The 24,064-nt window shown below is 39.6% G+C and overlaps 1 protein-coding gene across 2 annotated transcripts in view; it reads right to left on the reverse strand.

The window, feature by feature from the left end:
* Window positions 1–24,064, reverse strand: part of CRHR2 (corticotropin releasing hormone receptor 2) — a 163,809-nt gene that overhangs the window by 31,586 nt on the left and 108,159 nt on the right. For both annotated transcript variants that reach the window (XM_042802229.1, XM_033002880.2), the window contains 4 exons: window positions 18,802–18,919; window positions 14,438–14,591; window positions 11,011–11,071; window positions 4,100–4,172 (listed from right to left, as the gene is read on the reverse strand). In XM_042802229.1, the coding sequence (XP_042658163.1) occupies window positions 4,100–4,172; window positions 11,011–11,071; window positions 14,438–14,591; window positions 18,802–18,919 (406 nt within the window). The remainder of the gene's footprint in view (window positions 1–4,099; window positions 4,173–11,010; window positions 11,072–14,437; window positions 14,592–18,801; window positions 18,920–24,064) is intronic.

Below are 24,064 nucleotides of genomic sequence, written 5' to 3' on the forward strand. Positions count from 1 at the left end.
TTAGCACATCATAACGACCACTCCGGTACATGCCAGCTGTCTCTCAAGCAAAATTCCACACTGCAACAAGGATGAGCCCATCTTCTTAAGGACACTTAACTCTTCTACATCACTTGTCTTCCAGGGATCTCAAAGCATTTTACAAAGAAAGGTAAGTATCATCAAGCTTGCTTTATAGCTGGGGAAACTGAGACCTAGAGTAGCAATATAACTTGTTCCAAAGTCAACAGCTGATGAAGGCAGAGACAGACGTGAACTCCCCTTATGCCAGCATCTAATTGATTGTGGTGAATTATTTTCAATGAGACCCAAAAATCAGAGGTTAGAAAACTGTTCATTTATCAAGCACAAGTGAAAAATCTATTAACGCTGAATATAAGGTTTGAAAAACACTAAATATTTGATCTGCCTGCTTGAAAAACTGAAGATTTAATACAATTTTAGCTCTGAAAAATGTTGCAGAGCAGTTCATATCTGAGGTCAGTTCACAACAGTAAGTACTGAAAAAAAAAAAACAGCTCAGTCAACTGACTCTGATGCCTGTTTTCTGAGGTTCATCCTCTGATCTTGCTGCGTTTTCATGGTTCATCAGTTCTTGGACAGGGACCACATTTAAAGGTGCACATAAGAAATGCATCTTTCTTAATAAAATCGGGTTGAATCTCATTTCCCTAGCATATATTTACAACCCTTTTCCCCTTTTTTACCTTCAGAGAGGGATGTATGATTAAAAGTTGGTTGTTCCATTCTGAGGAAAGATACCAGAATTCAAAAAAACCCACTAATTTGAAGAAAAAATACCTACCAGAGTGCATTTTTCTAGTGCTAACATAAATTGAAATTCAAAGCATATGAGGTACTAAATGGTTAGATCTCTCCAGGGATATGTTCAAGCCCAAATTTATTCAGGAATGAAACAAAGAAGGATGATTACCTGCATTTTCTTCCTCATATTTTTTTGTCAATCCCCCCCCTCAAGTTACTCACTCAATATTCAAGATCAGTATTTATATATAGTCTCCTTTGCCTCAGAAATTGTGTCTGAAATTGTTCCCCCGTTTTCAGCTCAAGTCAACGTTCAAGTTTCTTCTAAAGACAAGTAGGAAAGCAATCAAACGAATCTACTGCATCGTTCAATGTTTTTGTACCCTGAGATATAACAGAGAATTATACGGTTTAAAGATGGACTTGAGGACTGCTACTATGATCAAAGGGCTTTATTTTTGGCCTATCTTTTATTTCCCAGTGAGGGTTAGAATGCCTACATGACCTGTTTCTTGGTGTTATGCTGCAGCAGTTCAATGCATAGAGACAAGAAAATGAGAAATCAAAACCAGTGGAAATAATTTTTGACAGTCAAAAATCCTCCTATCTATTAAAGAGACTTGGCATCTTTAGAAGCAGGTTTTTTCCCTCTGGAACTAAGAATAGTTACCAAGAAGAGCAGTCTAATCATATTGCCACTGGCTGGTATAATGAAGCCTCTTGAACACATAGCGATGCTACCTTTGTCTAACAAGTAACCAAAATTCATCTGAGCTGTACACTGGGCACTTGGCTCTTAACTAACTAAAGTGGGTGAAACCAATTTTAACTGTCACAGGCTGAGTGCTTGCATGCAGACAGGAACCGTAATTTGATACAGCTTTTAGGCTTTTAGCTTTTAGCGTGAGCCCACTTTTGGAAGTAACATTAATTTATTCTAGTAACATTCATGTCTTTTTATTTCCAGCAGTACACTGGGATTATTCTCTCACAGAATTACCCTGTATGCTCCTTCATAAAACATGAACCTCAGCTGAACATTTCAATTCTTCATTAGTTCAACTCATTAGTTGTGACTGAAAGAGGTCACAGAGTTGTATTATTTTTGAAATCTTTGCGTCTTCCATTTCTGGTGACCACTGTTCACTGGAGGGAAGAATAAAGCAACACTTTGTCCCCATCTATGTTAAGGCAGAAGCATACTGAGGGGTGATGTCTGACTCTATTGCCCCAAGTACATGGGAGATGTCAAACTTCAGCGCCCTTAATACAACATTTCTCACAGCACCCTTGAAAGGGTCAGTAACTCCAATAGTAATAAGGAATGTTTGAGTCATTATGAACAATTTGGTTTTATTTGCATAAGGATCAAAAAAATGAGCCTGCTAATTTGCTTTAACACACTTCAGAGCTGTATATTTTAATTATAAACACAAGACTCAACTGTCAGTTAAAAAAAAATTAAAAGGGTGGGGCTCATTTTAGCCATCAGGGGTGTATTGTAACAGGAATTTTCAGATCTGCCTTTTAGATTATATTTCCAGAAACCTCTTTTACTCACCCAGCAGCACTTTCTGATAAGAGTAATCATAAGAAGGAAGGAAGGGCCTGCCCTTATGTTACTTCTCTAAATTGTATCAGCTGCTTTCCACCCCCCCCTGCAATTACTGTTGTTATCTCATTAGTGGTTTAATTAGAGCTCAAGTTCAGGTCAATGTAGAAAGGTTCAACACACAATGTCAGTTCAGGGCAGTATGGTTATTGGCTCAGTTTAGAGGGGTCTCAAGGCTGCTCTAAATTAAAGGCAGATATAATGACCTGTAAATAAAGCAGCAGCCTCCAACTGTACCTCCGTTTTCAGTGGCTCTTTGGGGTCTTTAAGTAGAAAGTGCTGTTCTGGGGAGAATAAAGCTATTTTCATGATTCTAAACTACCTATGGTATCTGCCAGAGATGTTATCCAAGGATATTACAGATCTTGTTGACTAAAGGGGTTATGGTAGATTCGCAGAATTCTAGGCAACGATGTGAAAACTAAATGCTCAAAGTATTGCAAACCTGCTACTCTGTGTTGTCTAAATAGGATTTGTTTGTGAGTTAGTCTCTGCATCAGTGAGTCAATTTACTGTGACGTTGTTTGTGTTTTTGGGATGGCTCCCTTGGTGATACGCAATTATATTGTGTGTATCACACAATTGTATTTCTCTCTTTAGAACATGAAGAAAAGAATTCTTATATAAAACCAGACTCCTACTATGTTTTTTCTCTTTTTGGCTACACACAATATGATCTGTTTGCTGCATCTTACCAATTAACACAGAAATTAACTCTCCTTATTTCAGGCTAGGAAACATTCGGAGTAGTAGCTTGCTTCCTAAACAACAGAGAAACTTTTTTCTTGCTCAATCATGTGAAAGGCACAGCACTGACAAGGTGAGAGCGAAGGGCTTCTTAGCCTTGAAAAATCTGCCAGTGGCTGCCTGTTCTGGAGCATTTGCACCTTCCCCATGGGTGTTGGAGTGGCATAAGAGGCAGCTATAGCAAGTCTTGGTTCCCTAAGAGAGGGGCCCCCATTGAGCCCTCTGAATTCTCTGTTAGGACATCTGCCTTCTTCCCAGGTGTTTTTTACCACAAAGGAGTGGAAGAATACAGTTGGGTTTTTCATCATTTTCCTTTCTAATAGCATTGACCTTTTCCATCCACATCCAGTATTTTCTGGGAAAGCTTAGTTGATGGTTCAAAATGGTTTATGAGTGAGCTTCCTTCTTCCTCTGCCTACTGTTCGTCGGCACAGGAGACAGTGTTGGATAAACAGATAAACAGCCTGTTAACTGTAGGTGGTACTGAAAAGGACACTTAAGAAGAGGAAAGCTAACAAACAAATACACAGCAATGATGGGGATATAGAAGATGTAGATGACTGTACAAGGAGATGTAATTCCTTACTGTGATTACCACATTTTTCTAATCAATGTGCCTGACAGAACTGCCCTAGTTCTCAAGAGCCTCAGGTGGATGAGCACATACGGTAACACACCTCCTGTTTTTGAACATTTTGCCTTCCCATATCTCAAAACATGGTACAAAGGAAGACAAACAGCATTACAGAGGGAGAAGAAAATAATGTCCCAAGATCAAGGAAACAGCCAAAACCAGATCACTGCAGTTCTGAATTGTAGTGTTAGCTACTGTGGCAGCTTCAGAGAACAGCTGAAGATGTTTGACCTTGACTGTGGCTTATTTTACATAAAAGTAGATGTGGAACATCACAGATGCCAATCAAATCATCTCTCAGTGGGAGATGGCAGTGTCCTTCCACTCACAGACATGCTTACCAGAAGAACAAGAATCACTGGCCCTTGATATATGTAGTCAATATATTTCCCCGGCTCTTTTCCAAACCAGCATCTGTAAGAAACAAAACAAATAAGAAAATAATTTATAAAGAAGAATGCACTTCTTTTTGATTGTAATATCAAGGACACCATAGAGAGATGTTCCCTTATTCCCCAAGTTGCTTAATCATATACATAACCAGCAAGTGATTTAATTTTCTGCTACAAAGCCACCTTTTGTTTGGGCACAGATCTGAGCCCCATTTTCCTCTCCATTAGACCATTCATGTTCCCACTATGTTTTTGGCTATTGCCCATGTAAATATTTCCAAGAAATGCGAGAACCTGCCATAAGGAGGACGCAGAAGATGTGTTCTGCTGCATCTGAAAAAGGGATGAAAGAAATATTCTGAATAAGGAAAAAAAATCTGTTATCTATTGAAGTGCTCAGAGACACTTCAAATTCCATAAAGTAAGGGCTGTTACTTACAGCAAAGAGGTCTCAAGTTGCATGGAAATGCTGACTAAATAAGGTACTGAATAAACTAGGAGTTCATCCCACTGTTTTTGAACCAAGCTGGTGACCACCAAATCCAGCATATAGTACAGAGACTTCCTTTGAAACCAGCAAACACCTGATCCAACATCACCAAAAGGAAATAATTCAGGTTAAGTGAAACCACAAATAAACTGAAGGGTCTCAAACTAGCAGAGAGCCTGGACATGTCATGTGTGACTGAGTGCTGGCTTGACTTTCACGTCTGCTAATTATAAGTGTTTTTCTACCTGCTGTGTTATACAACAGACTTAAGCCTGTTACTTCACAGCAACCCATAACGACATTCACTTCATTCTCTTAACTGAGAGTAATAAATCAGTTATATTTATGTTAGAGAATGAAGAAACCGGGCTTGGGTCTGGACTCAGTCATTTACACCACTACATTTTCCTCGGTGTGGTTTTGGCCCAGAGCAAACAATAGCCAACTACTAAACTATTCCTGGGGAACAAATCTGAAGCTAGTATGAGCCAGAGGACATGCCCAGTAGTCTGTAAATTGCAACTACCCTGATTTGGAGGCCAAGAGGGTTTAATAATATGGATGTGAACTACTCTGTGCTATTTGGACTCCAGCTCCAGGAGCAATTCCAGATCCAGATAATTTAATATTACAGATACAGCCACATGGTCTGGATCCTCGTTCCACTAAGCAGACAAAACTCTGCTATCATAATGCCTTAAGGTTTAGGTCACTCGAGCTCTGGATCCCTTAGGAAGTAGCTTTTGGAGTGCAAGGGTCTAAGAGTTTTCTTCCCTTTTGTGGCTACCACACAACACATTTACACAGCAAAAATTATGCCTTCCCTGTGTTCGCCTTGTGAAAAAAGGTAAGCTTAGTGTCACCAGAGATGAAAATAAGGGTAACTCCTGAGCCAAGGAGACCATGGAGACAGGTGCAGATTTGCACTTTTACAATCATGCAAGAACTAATACTCATTGCCTCAAAGAGGTTGCAGTCTGTAAGACATGACCTCACGAGCTCAACACAAATTAACTGAGATAAGCTATTCAGATAGAATTCTTTTGAATCACATAATGCCCCCAAAGACTTTCTCCAAAACGTTTTTCTTGCTGAAACATAAGGAGCTATTTGACCACTGAAAAATGCTCTTCTTGAACCGACTGTACAGAAATGTTGAGATATGCAGCAGGTATCTAGGAATACAATTCAGCATCACACAATTGTTTGCCTTTTCTTGAGTCAATTACTACATCTTTTAAGTTCCAAATGAATGAGAACTTTGAATATTTTATAAATATAAAACATGTCTGTTATTCCCTGGTGTACTGACTGCAAATTATTGTAAATTGATAATTTTGCAACTAATCTTCCAAAATTTGGTGATGACAGCAAATCTTGGAATAAGGCACTTTCTCCAGTCAAGTTATCATCTGAGAAGAATCCCTGGGGCAGCCTTAAATGAGTCAAACTGATTTTTTTCTTTAATTTTTTTTTTTTGTTATTATAGAAATGGAAATATATGAAGAAAAATTAATTAGAAGGTATGCCAAGGCAGGAAACACAACTCTCCAGAACTTTCAAGACCTACATTTGAGAGAGGTTTTTGAAGGGCATTTTGGGACAATCGTTATATATTGCCTGAAGCTCAGAGAACCATGAGCTATTAGAAGAGGAGTTTCTGGGAAGCTGGCTGTTCTGGCAGAGGAATCTAGCTGAGGAACTAATAAGAACCAGACTGAGGCATGTGGCAGAACTTAGTGGGCTACAAAAAGTCATCAGAGAATTTGGAACAGGGCTGGTAGAGCATAAATGATGTTCCAGGGCAAAGGCTGCTCATTGCTCTTTGGAATTTAAATATTTCTTAACTGTAAGACCATACTGAAGAGCAAAATGCTGACATTTATTATCTGAAGCCCAGTATTAGACCACGGTTGCATTGAGTGAAGCATCATGTATATATACAAACTTTCACACAATTTGAGGAATCAAGGTTGTGGCCAAAGGTAGACTTCTACAATACAGGCATCTACAGGAGAGCTTGATGCTCTAGGTTCCTCTTTAAGTTAGTGGAGGGGAAAAAAGCAGCTTTTCTAGGACAGTATTCATCTCATTAGGCTATAAACCAGATCTGTTACACTATAATCTAACATCTAATCATGTGTGTAAGGGTGAGAGGACAGACATCTGACAGTGATACTACATATGTCCGCATTTGATTAGTTATATTTCATATTTACAGTCTAACTGCTCAAACTGGGACTTTAGCTGAGATATCGTAAACTTTTCTGCCTGTCATCTTAACTCTTGTGTTGAATCCAACATAAGCCATTAGTTCTGAAAAAAAATCATCACTGCACATTTCTTTAAAACCAAAAAGAGAAACCTAAACCACTGAAAATTACTTGGTGCATCATGATTTTAATTCCATCTGTGTGAAATGAAAGCCATTTTCTTTTTGATTAATTTATCTTTTTAATTGTTTGTTTGTTTGTTTATTTATTTATTTAATTTTTACCTCTGAAAGAATAAACAAACCCTCCCTGAATATTGAAGAGGACAATTTAGGAAGACAGTTCTGATTAGATTCGGGTATGTAAACACACTTCTGCTGAATAGCACTAATTAATATTCTTCATGGTTCTCTGATAGTTCTTTACATAACAAAAACCACCATTGATTTTATTATTATTGTTAATTAGATCTTACTAATGTTCTTCCCCTTATCAACTGTCCATCAGTGAAATTACTACAGTAATTCTTAATCCCAGACAGGATATTTGCTACAGTAACAATTATATTTGCCTCATGATGAAGAACATGGTATCTAATAAGTTAAAAAATTAAAAAAATTAAAAGTTGGTTGAAGCATTTTATTAACATTCTTCCTCTGTTCTATTTTGAGCTTTTAAAGTATTGAGCTACATAACTTGAACCCCAGTTCAACTTAAGTTATAGCTGAAACTCACACTCAGATGAAGAAGAAGAGTTTCCCATTCTGTCCCAAATTTTGGGCTGTCCCCTGGGATATCCAAACCATCTTGGAAGCTGCAGAAGAATACATGTTTTCTGCATGTGTCCTGTTTGCTAGGTCTGACCTCATGGGGAAATAACACATGATTTCCCCAGTGGTCAAGAAAAATGAAGAACAGTTAGGCTGACTGGGGAGATCAGCCTGTTTTCACAGAATAGCTGATGTTTTAACAAGTACCTCCGGAGATCATCTAGTGCATTCCCCTGCTCAAAGCAGTTAGCTGAAACAGGTTGCTCCGAGCTGTGCTCAGTTGGCTTTTGAGTAGATCCAAGGATAAAGACTCCACAATTTTCCTGGCCAACCTCTTCTACAGTTCCACCACCCTCACAGTAAAAAGGTGTTTCCTGATGTTCGGATGGAATTCCATGTGTTTCAGCTTGTGCCACTGCCTCCTGTCCTGTCACTGGGCATAACTGAGAAGTGTCTGGCTCCACCTTCTTCATACCCTCCTATAAGATATTTATGAACATTGATAAGATCCCCCTGAGCCTTCTCCTCCCCAGGCTAAACACTCCCAACCCTCTCAGCCTCTCCTCACATGAGAGATGCTCCGGTATCCTGACAGTAATTATTTTTCAAAACCAGGGATTAATTTTATCTCATCTATCTGTATTTTCACACACTTACAGAATTCAAATTAAAGGCATGACTTCTGCATCATCCCAGCACAGAGAATGGATTTTGTAATCCTTTCATTTCCTAATTGTAAATGCCACAAAGTTTAGTCTAAATTGTCCCAATGGCTGATGGACTGGAGAGGAGAATAGACCATAAGTTAAATATACACATGTGCACACCCTACACACATGAACCACAGGTGCATTCCTACATGAGCTTCGGTTTGACTGTGTAGCAGTATCTACTCCTTTCTTCAGCCTGGGAGGCAGTCAGTAGGGGTTTTCTGAAGTATCACATGCTTTAATTTTTGAGAATATGACTGAATATTTATGACAACTGACACGCTGTCAACAAGTTATTCATCTCTTGTTTTGCTTTCGTTCATTTACTTTACTGAGTTTCCTCTGCATATGACATTACTACAGATGTGAAAAGCAGATTTCATTTAATAGCCTTTGCTTTACAGCTTAATGCCCTTACCAGCTCTTCATTTACAAGAGCTCTGCCTGTCTGTCTGGGTGCATGTGATAGATCACAGGAATGGCACTACTGAAGCATCCAGTCTTGATTTCTCAAGCAAAGTACATGAATCTTGGCCTCACTGCTGACAATAAGCAAGCACAACACTGAGGCTCCAAGACATTACACCTCACATTATGGTGAGCAGAAGCCAAATTCTGCACTGTCTCAGTGCACAACACAGTTGGAGTAGCTATGATGTGCAGTGAGGATGTACGCGAATATATCACCCCCAAGACAAACACCAGCATTAAAATCAGAAAGGTGAGAACATCCCAAGACATTAAGTTTAATTGTCTGGGTCAACCAAGTGTAACTTCCCACCTCCCTCACTAGTACGACTGTGAGGCAAATGATGTATATGAGTTAGTGTATGGGTTTGTGCAGGACATGGATTTAAAAACATTAGCTTCATTTGATAATCCATTCAAAGTAGAGATCTTGAGCCTAGAGACTCAACAGAAACAGCCTGGATATTCTGCATACCAAATAGGATCACTTTGTCTTTCTTTCCCTGATGACTGTATTTTGCATTGCCCTTTTTTTTGTTGCATGGGGTCTGGGCCAGTTACACCTTTGCTGGTGAAAGGTGGCACACATACCTATATAAACATGTTATGTCTTTCTTCATATCCATGATATACCAATGGGAGATTCTTTCACATTCACTTTGCAGGTATACAATGATGATGGAAGCAGGCAGTGGTACAGGTGATGCAGTGGTTTCTCAATCTTTCCACCTTGTGTGAAGTGCAATCCCAGTTGTTGTAGCATGTTTCTATCAGGGGTCCTACTTTCCATTATTTCTTTTGGGATTGATGAGTGATCTTCCAAAATTAGGTGTTCAAACCTTGGTGTCGAACTCACTCACAACAGGAATGTTTAAGGTGCATTGCCATTATTAAAGCATGTGGTGTTTTGCCTCTCCAGGTTTCAAGACACAAGTTTTGGTTATTTTGTTTTGTGCTGAAACAAGGAGGTCTGTGAACACGGAAATTAGGGAAATCTGGTGATCTGAGGTTATCTCACAGGGCTGAATGATTTGGAGACCCAAGGAACAGGTTCCAACTGAAGTTTTTCTTGCCATTTTGAGACTACAGTATAAATTCCCATGTATGATTACTGTAAGCAGGGCTGGAAATACACAAAATGTCTCCCTAAGTGAAAGGGTGTCTGTCTGAGTGCCAATATGTGTAACTGCTGTGAATTAGATTATCGTCCTCAAAGTCACTATTAAAGCTACAGAAGAGAGACTGGTTAAGTGTTCAAAAGTTTGTGGGGAGCAGAGAAGAGACACTTAGTTGTCCATAATAGAATTCTTCCCATGCCTACAGAATAAATGCCCGAATCTCAGCCAGTCATCCCATCCATCTCTCTTGTGATCAGGAGAAATAGTAAGTCTAATGTAAGTCTAATTCATCCAACCTACTTTGGACATCTCCTTCCAGATGAGATAAAATACACCTGAGACTGCATTTACTGTTTTGACTGATCACCACTGATCATAAGAGACCACAAGGTTAGTGCAGATGTAGACACCTATAAGGTAGATACTTACATATAATCAGATGTGCTATAGACAGACAAACAGTGTGGTCATATGAAAAACAGATTCATGGAGAAAAAAAACTTTTTTAAGGTTAAGGAAGGGAGCTGTAACACATAACAGACATTGATACAAACACTAGTTGAAAAATACAAGCTGAGCTATATCTGACCAGTATCAATGTTTGGGGAAAAATTCCCAAAACACAGATGCCTCTTTATCTCTCATATTTTTCAATTTCATGCACTAACTGCTTCCAACTGGAAAATCCAAAAACAGAAATGCAAAAATTCCAGCCATAAGACTATTTTTGGCAGACTGTCAATTGGAATCTGCACACCCAGAAGGCTAAATCCTTTAGCACTCAACTGTAGTTTTTACCAAGGTCTTACTCAAGCAAAACTCCCATTGAAGGAGATTACCCTGACTGTAAATCATGTATAAAGCTATAAAATGAGGCTTCAGGGCTTGGCCAAGGATATTTGGGAAAGTTATTTTCAAGAACTGACTCAAGTAGTGCTCTGAAATTTGAGATAATCTGGATTTGGATGGAGGTGATGTGACCCTGCCTCTTTCCTATCAATCAGCCTTATTTCTTAATTATCAGCTCAGCCTGCAGGCATTTCTTCATTTATTTAGAGAGCCACATAAACACAAACATTATTATCACTTACTGTTCATTTTCATAATATAGTTTGCCAATGGCCCAGGCAATGATGATTGGGCAAGGAATACCTGCAACATCAAAAAATCAGAATTTAATCACAACCTATGTATGTATATATAATACAGATGTAGATTCAGATTTGTGTGAGGAGAGCCTTCGTTAATGACCCAGAATATGCTAAATACAAGTGATCCTATCTTGGTATACTTGAGACATCACAATTGCTAAGACCTCTTTATGTATATATAAAAAAGATCATCTCAAAAAGAGAAAACTCTAGTACCAGTAAGAAAAGTTAATAAAACTATTATCAAACACACATATATATCTATATTTCTATATAAAAGATCAGAACAATTTTGGCTGGCTTAAAGGCAATTTTGGTCCCTTTTAATTTTCCTGCTGTTGATACGGCAAAACCTTAGAGACATCACTTGGAGATGGGTGTTTAGATTTTTATTTCCCAGCCTGCAAGAAGGTTGTAAATATACTGGGCTCTTTGGATGAAGCCCATTTTCAAAATTTTCAACAACTCTTTTAGTCGAGCCTTCCCCATGAAACAGGATTAGGCCATGAATTTTGCTTTACAGGGCTCGTTTTCTCAATTATACCAAGAGGTGCCACAATAGTGCTCCTTGGCTGTGCAGCCTCATAGCAGTAGATGAGGTGTGTTATTACACTTAATGTCCCTGCGGTGCCACATCCTCTGCTTTCCAGTCCTATTGTTATACCATTCTCATTTCCAGAGCCTTGCCCTTGTGCTTGTTTTGTGTTAGGCCTTCAGAGTCCAACTGGTTTCAGAGGGTTCTGTTGGAGCAAGATACTGCAAATGAGGAAGAGTAAGTGGAACTGGCTTTTTGACACAGACCTGGGGGAAATGGGAACTTTTTCACCCAGATATTCCCCAACCAAACAGTGGATCAATGTCAAAATTGGAGGAGTAGAGTTTCCCCTCTCCATTTCCCCTTTACCATTAACCTATCAACTCAGGCAAAACCAGACAAGACAAGCCTCTTGAGCTCCATCCCTCATTCCAACCTGCAGGTTCATGTCCCTCTGAAATCGCTGTTACTCTAAAATGAATTCATGACTCAGTATGACTTGAACCCTCATACAGGGGTCATCATGGCCTTGTATCAAACACTGCCTTTAACCCCCAATTTGTTGCTTCTTCTGTGGGAAATAGAGTCTTTAAAGAGATGAAGCAGAGTGGAAAGAACCATAGCACAGTAGGGAAAGGTCTGAATTGCTAAGTGGTCTTCTTTCACCTCAGGAAGAAGTATAGAGCAGCTCTGATCTGCACTGCCAGCCCTGGTGGCTCTTGTTCCCTACAAACAATTGTGCTGTCTTGCGTCTTGTTCACCACTGACTCACAGGGTCTGGTGCACTTATTTCCCCCATGTTCTTGCTAGGCATGAACATACAAAATGTGCCATGTCCTTTCTTCTAGAGGAAAACATCTCACTTTTCCTTGTGAGGTGAAGAACTGGGATCTGAGAATGAGGATGGTAAAAGATTGCATATGGGAATGCAGAGCCGAGCCAGAAAGTGCCCAAAAGGGTGAGAAGAAAGGTATACTCAGCTCACACCACTCCTATATTAAAAATCAGAGACCCAGAATGCTCTGAGAGAGGTAGGGAGGGAAAATACTAGGGACCAAACCAGGCAGGGGGTCTGTGAGAGCTGTGTTGAGTATCTGATTTTCCAGTTTGGTGACAGAACTGGAAAATATTGGAAAAAAAAATGAATCATTTCTCCACAGAAACACTTTATTTCTACTACAACTCCTTGTTCCTCCAGTTTGATTTTTGATTGAATGACATATTTTGTTCTAAAGGCTGTTTCTGCCTTCAGAACTGCAGTTCAATCACTTCTGTTCAATTCTGAGAGGAAAGGGCATTTCTGAACAAAATGTCATTCTATTTTCAGAAAACAAAATATTTGTGACTTTTTTCCACCTTTCTTATTTCAACAGAAAAGAACTGCTAAATTCAAGTTCTGTCTGAGCTCAGGTTTTGCCAAACCTCTCCTGGCCAATTTCAAATCATGGATATTTGGTTGGAAAGGACCTCTGAAGGTATCTAGTCCAATCTCCTGTTCAAAGCGGACCTATCAACACTAGTTCATCTCAGCCAGGGCTTAGCCTTGCTGAATTTTCAATACCTCCAGGGTCAAAGATTCCATAGCTTCTAAGCCACCTGTTCCAGTGTTGCACAACCTTTTTGGTAAATTTTCTGCTTTCTTAATGCCCAACTGGAACCTCCTGGTCTGCAGTTTGTGGTCATTGTCCCTTCTTATAACATCTGCTATTACCAAGAAGAATTTGGCTCCATCATCTTTGTAATTATCATTCAAATCATTCTTGGTAGCTACAGATCCCTCCTTAGCTTCCTCTTTGCCAGGTTAAACAAGCTCAGCTCATTCACTCCCACTTCACAGGTCATGTCCTCTAGATCTCTGATCATATTGGCAGCCTTCTACTGGATAGTCTCCAGTTTTTCCACGATCTTTTTGATCTATGAGACCCAAAACTGACCACAGTATTCCAAAACAAGCCTTACCAAAGCTGAGTAGAAAGTATTAGCAGCTTCCCCCAATCTGGTCACACTCCTAGTGCAGCCCAGTATGTGTTTTACCTTATTTAGGATAAGAAGGCACTGATGGTTTATACTCAGCCTGCATCCACTGCAAGCCTTACCTCCTTTTCAGCAGGACTGCTACTCTGACAGGCGGTTCCCAGCCTGTACTAATGAACCACCTTATGTTGAGGCAGCTAGGGAAAAGGTGCAGCCTTTGCTCTGACCCAGGCTGACACAGTAAAAGCAAGGTAGCAGGGCATGCAATGAGCTAATTTCCCATCTTTGAATAGCCACAAGGATAGTATAAAGGTGACATATGACTTTTTGTTAAAGGCTGTTTTCTAGGAACAAATGTCTCTGCAGTCCAAAAGACAGCTGTAAAGTTGGACTGGCAGATAATCAGTTTTCTCTTCTAGTCAGCTCCTTAACTCCACTTAGAACTGTCTCTTGAGACAGAGTGGTCCACAGGGCATGGACAGTGCCTTTTCTGTTTCATGGCGTGTTGAGCAGCAGTGTAGAAGGGCTTGTGATCACTGCTTTGTTAATCAAAGTGAAAGGGACATGGTATGAACTGCTGCATTCCCAAATTGCCAAGCCTGAGAGTTCTCTTTCTTTCCTCAACACCAGGTGCCTGTGGATCTAAATGCAGAAGATAAATCCAGCAATAACCTATCAGCTTTATGTCATCATTACTGTGAAGAACTAAACCTGATCTTATGCTATTCTGACAAAGTTAGGTTTGAATGTCAGATTTCACCACAGTGGGATTTTTAAAGATTATTCTTGCTGGTCTTGTCTTTATCACTTTAATATCAGGTACCATGTAGCACCATTTTAAACACACAAGTCACTTACACCATCCTATGAAGAGAAAGACCCATTTCCGCAGCTTATCTGTGGAATAAGTCATCACTATAGCCGTGTGTAAGTAGCAGCCTTCCACAAACATCCAGAAGAAGTTGGTCACCACAAAATAATTGTAGACAGTGGTAATACATCTACACCAAGGCTGGAAAGGAAACAGAAAAGAATATTTTAAAATCATGGTGAGGATATTTAAAAGATTCTCTATGTTGTTATTCCCTTAAAACTCAGTGGTAGAATTCATTAATGGGATGCACATTTATACCTGTGACTTGGAATTACAGTATCTTATGTGCTCATGTCAGGAACTCACAGCTATGTCTGTGACTTTCTGCTGAGGCTTGGCTTTGACCACAATATGCAGGATCTCCTGTACCTGAGCATGTCTGGAAAGTTAATATGTCATAAGGCATGTCCACACCAGCAGCCTACAAACAGTTTAAGAAGCAGCTGTGTGGAGAGAAGACAAGAGGAGGCAGGTCATTCACCTACAGATAATCTTTCAGAGAGGTACAGTCACAGCCCAGGGTCGTATCCAAAGGTGACTTAAGAGTCCAAGCCTATCTTAGCATATTTAAGCATATCTTAGGCAGTATAACCCACCTGAAAATGCAAGATAGAAGTTAATGTCCCAGTCTTGCTTCATTTCCACTGAAGGGAAGAAGCACTATTGACATTTAGAAAAAAAGATATTTCACTTCAAGATATGCTTTTATCAGCTACTTCATCACCCCTATTCCTGCCATTAGTGCTTCAGTCTGTAAGTCACATCACCACAGACATCACCTCTGAATTTTTCCAAAACTTCAACAGGAATTTTTGGTCAGGCTCAGTGTATCAGTAAAGGCATATTCTAATGGCTGTGCAGTGAGATCACAGCTGTGGAATACACAATTAGCACTAGAGAGGCAGATGGTAACACCACATCAATAAATCACAAGTAACTGCTGATGGTAATTTTCATAGTGCTACATGCAGAAGTCTGGGAAAATTTCTTTCTGACCAAGCAGGAATTCAGCATATTCTCTGAAGCATGACATTAATTACCTGTGTTAGCTGGTATCATTGATGTTATTTTGGTCTCACCATTCTCCAGTCTTTTAATTAACTCTACTAACATATTTGAAACTTTCGACCCTCGGCTAATCCTATTTCAGATTTCATATGCATGAGGTATTGATGGTCTCTAGGCAGTCAGCAGAGCAGCAGATGCACTATTAAACCCAGAAAAATTCTGTGGACTAAGAATTTATTGGACAAGAAACACATTTACAAAATGATAGCCCATTTAAAAGTTGTGATCACTTCTGTTTAGTGAGCTGAAATAAACAGAAGAAATCTTTTGGATGTGTTAAAGCTTTCATTTCTGTATTATTTCATTAAGATTTGAAATTTAGTTTGGCTTCATCTTTAAAATAGGATTAAAGCCCAAAACAACTCAGAAGAAGAAGAAAAATTTTGTTTTCAAATTTTTGTTCAAACCAAATTAAATTTTCTTTTTTTTTTTTTTTTTTTTCTCCTTTTGGCCTGAGCAAAGGAAAATAAAGCCACAAACCAAAAATAAGCCCCTATTTTTGGTTAACACCAAGCAAATATTTTGGCTCCATTCCTGATTGATCCCCAAACTAGTAAGAAAAGATTCTTAAGTCTCACATTCAATTTTCTGAAGGTATGAGCATGAATTAAGTTTTTATCTGTGGCCACATTCTCAAGTAAATTCTCTGATATAATGCCTAGATTCTCGTTCCTCTCTCTATCAGTTGCAACACTTACACATCTTTTGTCCTCTCCACAGCTGTCTCTGTTTACAAGAATTGTAAAAAATAATTGTACCCGAGCCTGTTGTTCCTGTGTCATGACTGAGTGGAATTGGCCAGTGGATTGGGAAGGTACCGGGACAGATACCGACAAATACACATAGTGGTGGTGAGATCTCCCTCTGCCTCGTTTCCATAGGAAACCAGAATAAAATGAATTTTGAGCAATTCCTTTTGGAATTGTGGATTTACTGTTATTGAATAATAAACCAAATTAGCAAAACTAATTTATTTATACCTTTTCATTTATTTGACTGAGGATTCTTGATCCCCACATGTACCCACCATTAGGCTCCAGATATCTTCAGCAATTCCCCTTCTTGATTTATTAACATAAGCTCTATAGCTTCATGCAAAATGTTTCCACATTGAGTCCTTGATGCTTCTGTAAATGCACTTTTTAATCTCCATTGATCATCACAGAAGACATCACCTCATTAGCTAGCATAAATGATGTTGCTCCCATTTATTTTGTTGGTGTTACTTTGACTCTGACTTATACCAGAAGAAGAATATAACAAAGTTATCACTAAGCTTGTATAAAGCACCTTCCCCAAAAGACTTCAGTGTTTTGCAGAGAAAAGATGAGTTAATGAAAACTGAGGCATGTGAGGATCTGTCATTATATTTGCACATTTATATTTTCCTTAGCACTTTGTGGTCACATTTTAAAGGCATTTGAGTGCCTGACTCCAATGAATTTTTCCTAAATAACTGTAAAAATCTGTATTAAGATTCTCAGTATTGTCATGAGAGTAAATCATGCAGCATAAAACTGTCAACAATGAAGCTCACATACCACCATTTTCTGTAGTCTGAAAATGTCAGAAACACAGACAAAGCAAACAGCGAATTAACAGAAGCTACATCTTGTCATAGGAGCATCTGATTGAATAATAATACAGAGTTTTGCATAGATTTTTTTATTCAGGTACTATTTACTTTTCTGTTTGTTTTCCTAGAGAACAGGATTAAAGTTCAGATGATAAATCTTACATTTCAAAAGTTAACCAAGGATGATGAGTGCCCAGCTGACATTAAAATGAATGGATAGCCAGGTTCCTGGGGTGTTTTTCAATTTCTACAGAACCAGTTCCTACATGAGTGAAGCCACATTGACTGATATCAGATATGGATCCAGCCCATAATCTACAGACACTTTAGTCCAACTGCTTTCCACAGAGTGGAGAGTATAAAGGGGGGTGGGTGGATGTGGGAGGGCGTGTGTATGTTTGTGTGTGTGTGTGAGCACTATTGCAAGGGAAAGGGAACAGTCAAAAAACCTGCCAAGGGATTACCAAAAAGGACTACTTTTTATTGCGCAAGCTGATGAAGAAAAATGCTTTTTCTTTTGGAGTGCTTTTAATCCACTCCGAAATACTCATATTATTGGGGCTGCTGGTGACTAAACAGGGGGAGACATTACAGTACTTACATAGGGACTGATTCAATGTCCTAATTCAGACATGCGCTTGCAGGTGGAGTTGCTTGAGTGAACAAGAAATAACATGGCGAGTAAGAGAAATGGGAGCATGGTGACATGCTGTATTTCTCAAAGGTGCTCAATGCCATGCAGAAAAGACGCCCCACTTCTTGCCCATTCAGCCTTCCCATTTTTTATTGTGTGGATCTGTCTCATGCCTTGAACTGTCTCTGACTCTCAATCACCCATCAGAAAGCTGACTTAGCTATGCCAGCAGAAAACTCCTCCTTATTTTTTTTTGTTGGGCAGGTTAGTTCTCCACCAGTTTAGCGAGTCCAGTTTCCAAGAGTGCGGTCCTCCCCAGGGGATCAGGAAAAGGAACACTCAAAAGAAGCAGCAGGATCTGGAGTAAAACATTTGGGTCCCTGGAGGAGTGAGCTATCTCTCTCAATGACAGGGACTTGCTGCTAGATGCAGCTTATACCACACAACTTCATCCTCAAGGCCAGCACAGTTAAGAAGGGATTAACAGAAAAAATAGAATTTTGTAAAAAAAATCCCACTGATATCAACAAACAAAAATTCTACTGTTTCACACCCTATTTCTTATTTTCTTGGGAGTCCCACTGACTCTAGGCAGCAAGGTGCTCACTGTCATCAGACAAAGCAGCTGACTCAGAGCATCAACAGCCAAATCAATTATTTCTGTACCCCTCTGATGAACATGATACCCTCTGGAATGAACACTTTCCCCACACATGTGCCCATCACTGCAAGATGCAGTGCACAATACTGTGTCCCACAGTATATAAATTTGTAAAGTATCTATGCTCAATGAAGATAAGAGAGAAGATTTTGGACAGGTTTTTTACTTTAAAATACCCTTTGATATTCAGTAATGAGGAAATAAAGGAAAATTTAGCAAATCTAAGCTCATTTTCTTTATCTTTTTGAAATTACATGAAAGCATTAATTACATTAAATTACACAGAAATTACATTACTCTGAGCAAGCGGATAGGTGTCCTCAGTAATATTTCTATCAGTTGAACAAATTCAGCATCCCTGTCTGCCCCCAAACTACATGGCAGAGACACGCCGGCTCCAAGCACTTACTTCATTGCTTTCATGTATGTTGTGATCTATCATTTGAAGCAGAAACCACATCACATTCCTCAGGATGAACGTGGTGATCAAGTTCCAGTGGATAATATTCCGCAGGCATCGGATACTCCTAAACAGGGAAATACATTTAAATCATCATCTACAGTGAATATATACAGATACATATTAATTAATATATAAAATAAACAAGCTAATTTTGTTCACTTGCAAAATTCCTCATGGTTTGTCCCCCTCAATTACTTTTCTTATTCTATGAAACAGGAGTTTTGTCTGTCCAATGGATCAGCAATAACAGCCTACGAGGCTGGCTATAGCTTATATCTTTAACAATAAACCATGTACAACAATTTGTCTTCATAACATGAGGAGCTCCCTCTGAGCAGAATCAATTTAAGTAAGTGAAACAGGATCTACCAGAAAGACTCGAATATTCAGATGGTCATTTCATCCTTGGTTATCATTTTCGTTCCCCTCTACTCCATCCCTAGCACAGCTAGAATTGATAAGCCCCTAAACAACCTGGCTGCACTGGAGTCTGTTGCATTGTTCACAGAAGGAGATTTGGTGACAATTATCTGTGCTGGAGTGGCAAAACTGGAATAGTTTACATCTGGTTAGTCTCTTGAACAGGTTCGCCTGTGTGAAGTTCAAAGATTTCAGACCCATTAATGCAATAGGAAAGCATGGATTGCCTGGTTTTCAGTCCTGGGATTAGTTGGCTGTACCAAGCTTTCTTAAACAGGGTAGAGATGCATATTCTCCTTCACCAGAAAATATTTGTCTGTTTTTAGTCTTTCCTCAGCCACCATTCAGATTCAATGTAAAATATGAGCACAATGTAAAATACAAGCTACAATAAGTTGGGACACAGTGCCATAAAACAAAAGAGGGAACTTCTTAAACAGTGCTTGCTGCTGAAAATGGCACCAGGAGGCAGCCAGTGCGTGATGCTGATGCCAGCAACCAAAATATCACTGAAGCTAGACAGAAAGTTTCTCATTACAGATTCAATCATCTAAGAGAAGATTATTTGTCTTCTCATTCTTTGTGAAACGGTAAAGAAAGGCAAGTGCCAAGTTGCAGTTGTGCAGTTACAGACTCTTCATTAAATGATCTTTTCCCAGCTAAATGCAGAACATTCCAGTTATTAAAATCACTTCCACAGGGGTTCAGTCAGTGCATTTCCCAGGATCATTGGGTTAGGATTCTGAATCTGACATGTCAGTGTCCCTGTTTACAAAGAAAGCTGTCAAATAACATGAGAAAAACACAGAAAGTGGTGTTCTCAAACCTGCTCAACTGTAACTGACTGTAGCTCATCCCAGTGACAGCAAAAAGAGAAAGCACCATCAAGTAAGCAACTTTGCTACTGCCTTAGGTCTTTTGCCTGACAAACAAGCCAGACTTCTTAATGACAAACGCTATTTTGCTATCATAAAAAACTTATTACACTTTTTCTAGGACTTGATTAGTCAGTCTTAGGGCCAGAAGCAATTCCGTTATGCCTCACAAACCTCTCAAAGATTTCACAGCAATAGAGTAAAAAAAAAACAAATAGAGTACCTCCTACATTTAAGATACTGCAATTTACAGAAAGTTCCTCAGAGGTATAACCCTGCTAAGTCAATGTTAAAATAGCTTCTGAGTTTAACAATTCAGGCTCCAGGTACAAAATTGGTATTTGGTTTTGAGAGCCTCAGTGACTCATGACCGGAGTAAATTTGGAAAAATCTCCAGCTGCTCAGATCCATTCACTTTTATTCTGGCTACAACACCCCAAAGCATTGCTCTCAGTGTAAGCTGTGCTACCAGGGAACATGTCAGAGTCATGTCTCACTTCGAAAATTTCACTTCTAACAAAAGGCAAAGGTTCACAGTTAGGCTTTCAAAGAAACTAGGCAACCAACATCTACTGCCTTTCATGCCGAACCCCAGGAACCCATGTGGCTCTGGACAGACTTTGAAACATGCTGTTAAGGTCTGCTCTCTGTTGATTGTTCTGCACATAAACTTCCTGCGGCTGCCGTTCATCTAGATGCTTTATTCACTCCCTTCAGTTTAAGGATTAGCAGATTAAGGAAGAAGTTTGAAACACTGCTTCTAGGGGAGAAGGAGGCAGGGGATTAGAACCTGAGGAAATTCAGGTCAAACTGATGAGTAACTGACATGAGATTAATTGCTTTTGAGAGCTCTAACAACAAAACAGATCCAGCACACTTGCCACTTGAATGTATTTCTTGACAAAAAAAAAAGTTAAAAGAGTGGGGAAAAAAAAAATCCTTGCACACCTCTCTTTAGATGTAGTTTAATCATCTCATATGCTGGAACATCACTAAATCTGGCTGGGAGAAACACTGTTCCTACAAGATTTACAGCAGGACATTGGATTGGCCACAGAAGCAAATAGGATCAGACAAATAGTTGTAGACTTTTTGATTCAGTTCATAAAAAGAGCTTTTCCCCAGAGCAGGATCCTAGTCAGCGAAACCACATTCTCTTACGTGTCTTGGAATATAAAGACAATCTCAGCCTCTACTGACTGTATGATCTTTGCCCTCCTTACTACTTCTTGGTTCATAGTGTTTTGTCCTCTTTGCCCATCAGTCTGAACCCAGCCATTGGCTTTTGTTTGGATTGCAAGATGCTTTGAACACAGGCAAACTGATGTCTGTTTAGGACACAGAGCAAGAGGGTCTGGTCTGTGTCTTCTCCCAGGCTCCATGGATAATTATGATCAAAACTATCCTTGTTTTCAAAAAGCCACATGTGCTGAAGGAAGATGTGTTCTTGGTATAAAATTAAGTAAATTATAAATGTGGCCAGCAGTTGGAATTTACTAAAATGAAGCCTGAAACCTTGTCAAACAATACTTTGGACATGAAACAGGGACAGTTGGCTCCCATGTCCGACTTCCTTTAGCAAAAGCCATACTTTGGGTATCAACAACCTTGTACCATGGCCTCATTCCTTTTTCGAGACACCCTGTGTGTGGTACGGATAGTAAGTAGATGCTTCTACCTGCTATAAAGCTTTACGTCTATGGGGATAACAGAGCAAAGAAGAGAAGGCTGTAGAACAAGCATTTTGCTTTTCCAGCTGCAGTCACTCCCCAGTCACATTCCCCAGCACATTGTGACCTTGGTAGAGCAGCACAAATAGGTGAGGAGCAAGATTTATTTTTGTGATGTCTGGTCCACTACTCTGCTGGTGTTAATAGCAGTTGGGACTTTAGTGAAAATATCGGTATGGTCAGTCTGAGAAACACAAGTCTGAAAGTGCTGCAGAGTTTCTCAATGGCTCGGGCAGTGTTGTGACCGCAGGCACAGAATGGTTTTAACCTTTTCTCTTTTTGTTTTTTCCCTTTTTTTTTTTTTTTCTTTTAGAAAGTCCCAACTTGAGACTCAGTTTGTTTTTGTTTGTAGAGAGCCCAGAGCACATGCTTTCTGTTTGTTTCTGTCTCCTAACTACTACTAGCAAAGAAACCACAGTGGCAGTAATGTAATTTATAGCCAAGGGTAGGAAAAGCTTGAGAAATAACTGTGTCAGGTTCATACTGGAGAGGAAGAAACAGCAGGGTTCATATAGCATGGAGGCTGGAGGGCACAGCAGAGGAGGACTGCAGCTAAATCAATTGATGTAACAAGGGAAAGATCTCTTGCCAGCCACCTGAGAAAGCTGTTCTCATTTACAGGCACTGCTGGTGAATGTTATTATTGTAATTTAGTATGCATCTAGAGGGATACTGACTGAGATAAGGGTCCCCTCATTTCAGGCACTATTCATGTGAGACTGTTCTGCTGGGCTCAGGAGCTTACCATGTGCATAAAGTTTATCTCTGTAGGCAGACTGGAGTCTGAGGTGGACAGTCAATGAAGGACATGTCTCAATTTGGACAACAAAGCCAGTGAGTAATTGGAGACCTGCAGTGCAGTTAATGTTTGGTGAAAGGACAAAGCCGACCTTGTCATACTCACTCATCTCAAAGCCTGAGGAAGAAACTCATAATACTCATAGGGGTAATTTATCCACCACAGGTCTTTTCCTGGCTCTTGGTAGATGGAAGTTAGCTTAAATTTATCAGCCTTAATTTAAATCTAAATACTACTGTTACTCACAAAAATGACCTGTCCCTTTTTGAAAACTTGTTAAAGAGTCATAACGATCTTCTATGACAATGAACTCCACAGTTCCTTTCTCCATGATTAATTGATGCCTTCACTCTGTGGAGTGAAAAAGTAAGCAAGTCTGTGCTCCAGAAACAGCAATAACTGCCCCCACGGGCAGCACTGCAAAGGAATTCACATCACATTGTAACTGGCAGGAGGTGGAATTTGAAACACATTGAGTTGTATTACAAGTCAGTGAATTGAGCTTTCCTAGAGTCACAGTGATTGGCATTCCCTTACAACTCAGAAGCTAATAAATTTGAGGCTTTTCTTACCTCAGTAGGGAGATATCAGAATTTGGAAGTATGGCAGTGAAAACATCAGGAAAATGAGAGTACAGAAAGCAGAGAACTACCTTCTCAAGAGGGCAAAGAGTCATGTGAGAGAGGGGAGAAACTGGAGATAAGGAGACTGGTGCTGAACTGCTGCTTCAGACATGATTACAGCATTGCTAGGAAGAAACTGCAAGTTAGCGAGGCTTTTAAAGTCCCCTAGTCTAAAAGATCAGATGAAAGAAGGTCTCATATTCATCTTCATGTCAGGTAACATTGTTAATCCCATTTATGCTTGTTTTACAACCCCTGATGTGGATTGAATAGTGCAAGTGTATCCCAGATTCCAAGAACAGCAGTGCAAGGCACCATCCAAGAGAGCCTGAAGACTGGCGCATCACAAGACACCATGGACTGAGGCTATGTGCTTCCATTAAAGAGCCTTTCCCTGTATTTGCTTCTTGCCCCGATCCTTTTCAGACAAAAAGCGTTGGTCAAGACCTTGTCTGGACTCTTTTAGGAACTTTTCCCTCGTGCACGGTTTCAAGGACAGAAGGAATAAGAAAAGAGGTTGTAGCAATTCAGGCAGAACAGACTTAAAGATTGAGGCCATAACATAAAGATATAAAAACTTCCATATTCAGTCAGACCAATGAACCATGCAGGCTGTGACTCAGTCCCCAGTGGTGATCAGTAAAAGACAGTTTGGGAAACAGTATGGGAAACAGGGGAGGTAGACTGTTAGTTGTTCCTTGATCTTACCTCCTTGATTCTGACAGTCAGAGGTTTTAAGATATTCCTGATTCAAAGACCACA

The sequence above is a fragment of the Tyto alba genome, unplaced genomic scaffold (genome assembly GCF_018691265.1).
Source record: "Tyto alba isolate M040663 unplaced genomic scaffold, T.alba_DEE_v4.0 Super-Scaffold_38, whole genome shotgun sequence".
Lineage (NCBI taxonomy): Eukaryota > Metazoa > Chordata > Aves > Strigiformes > Tytonidae > Tyto > Tyto alba.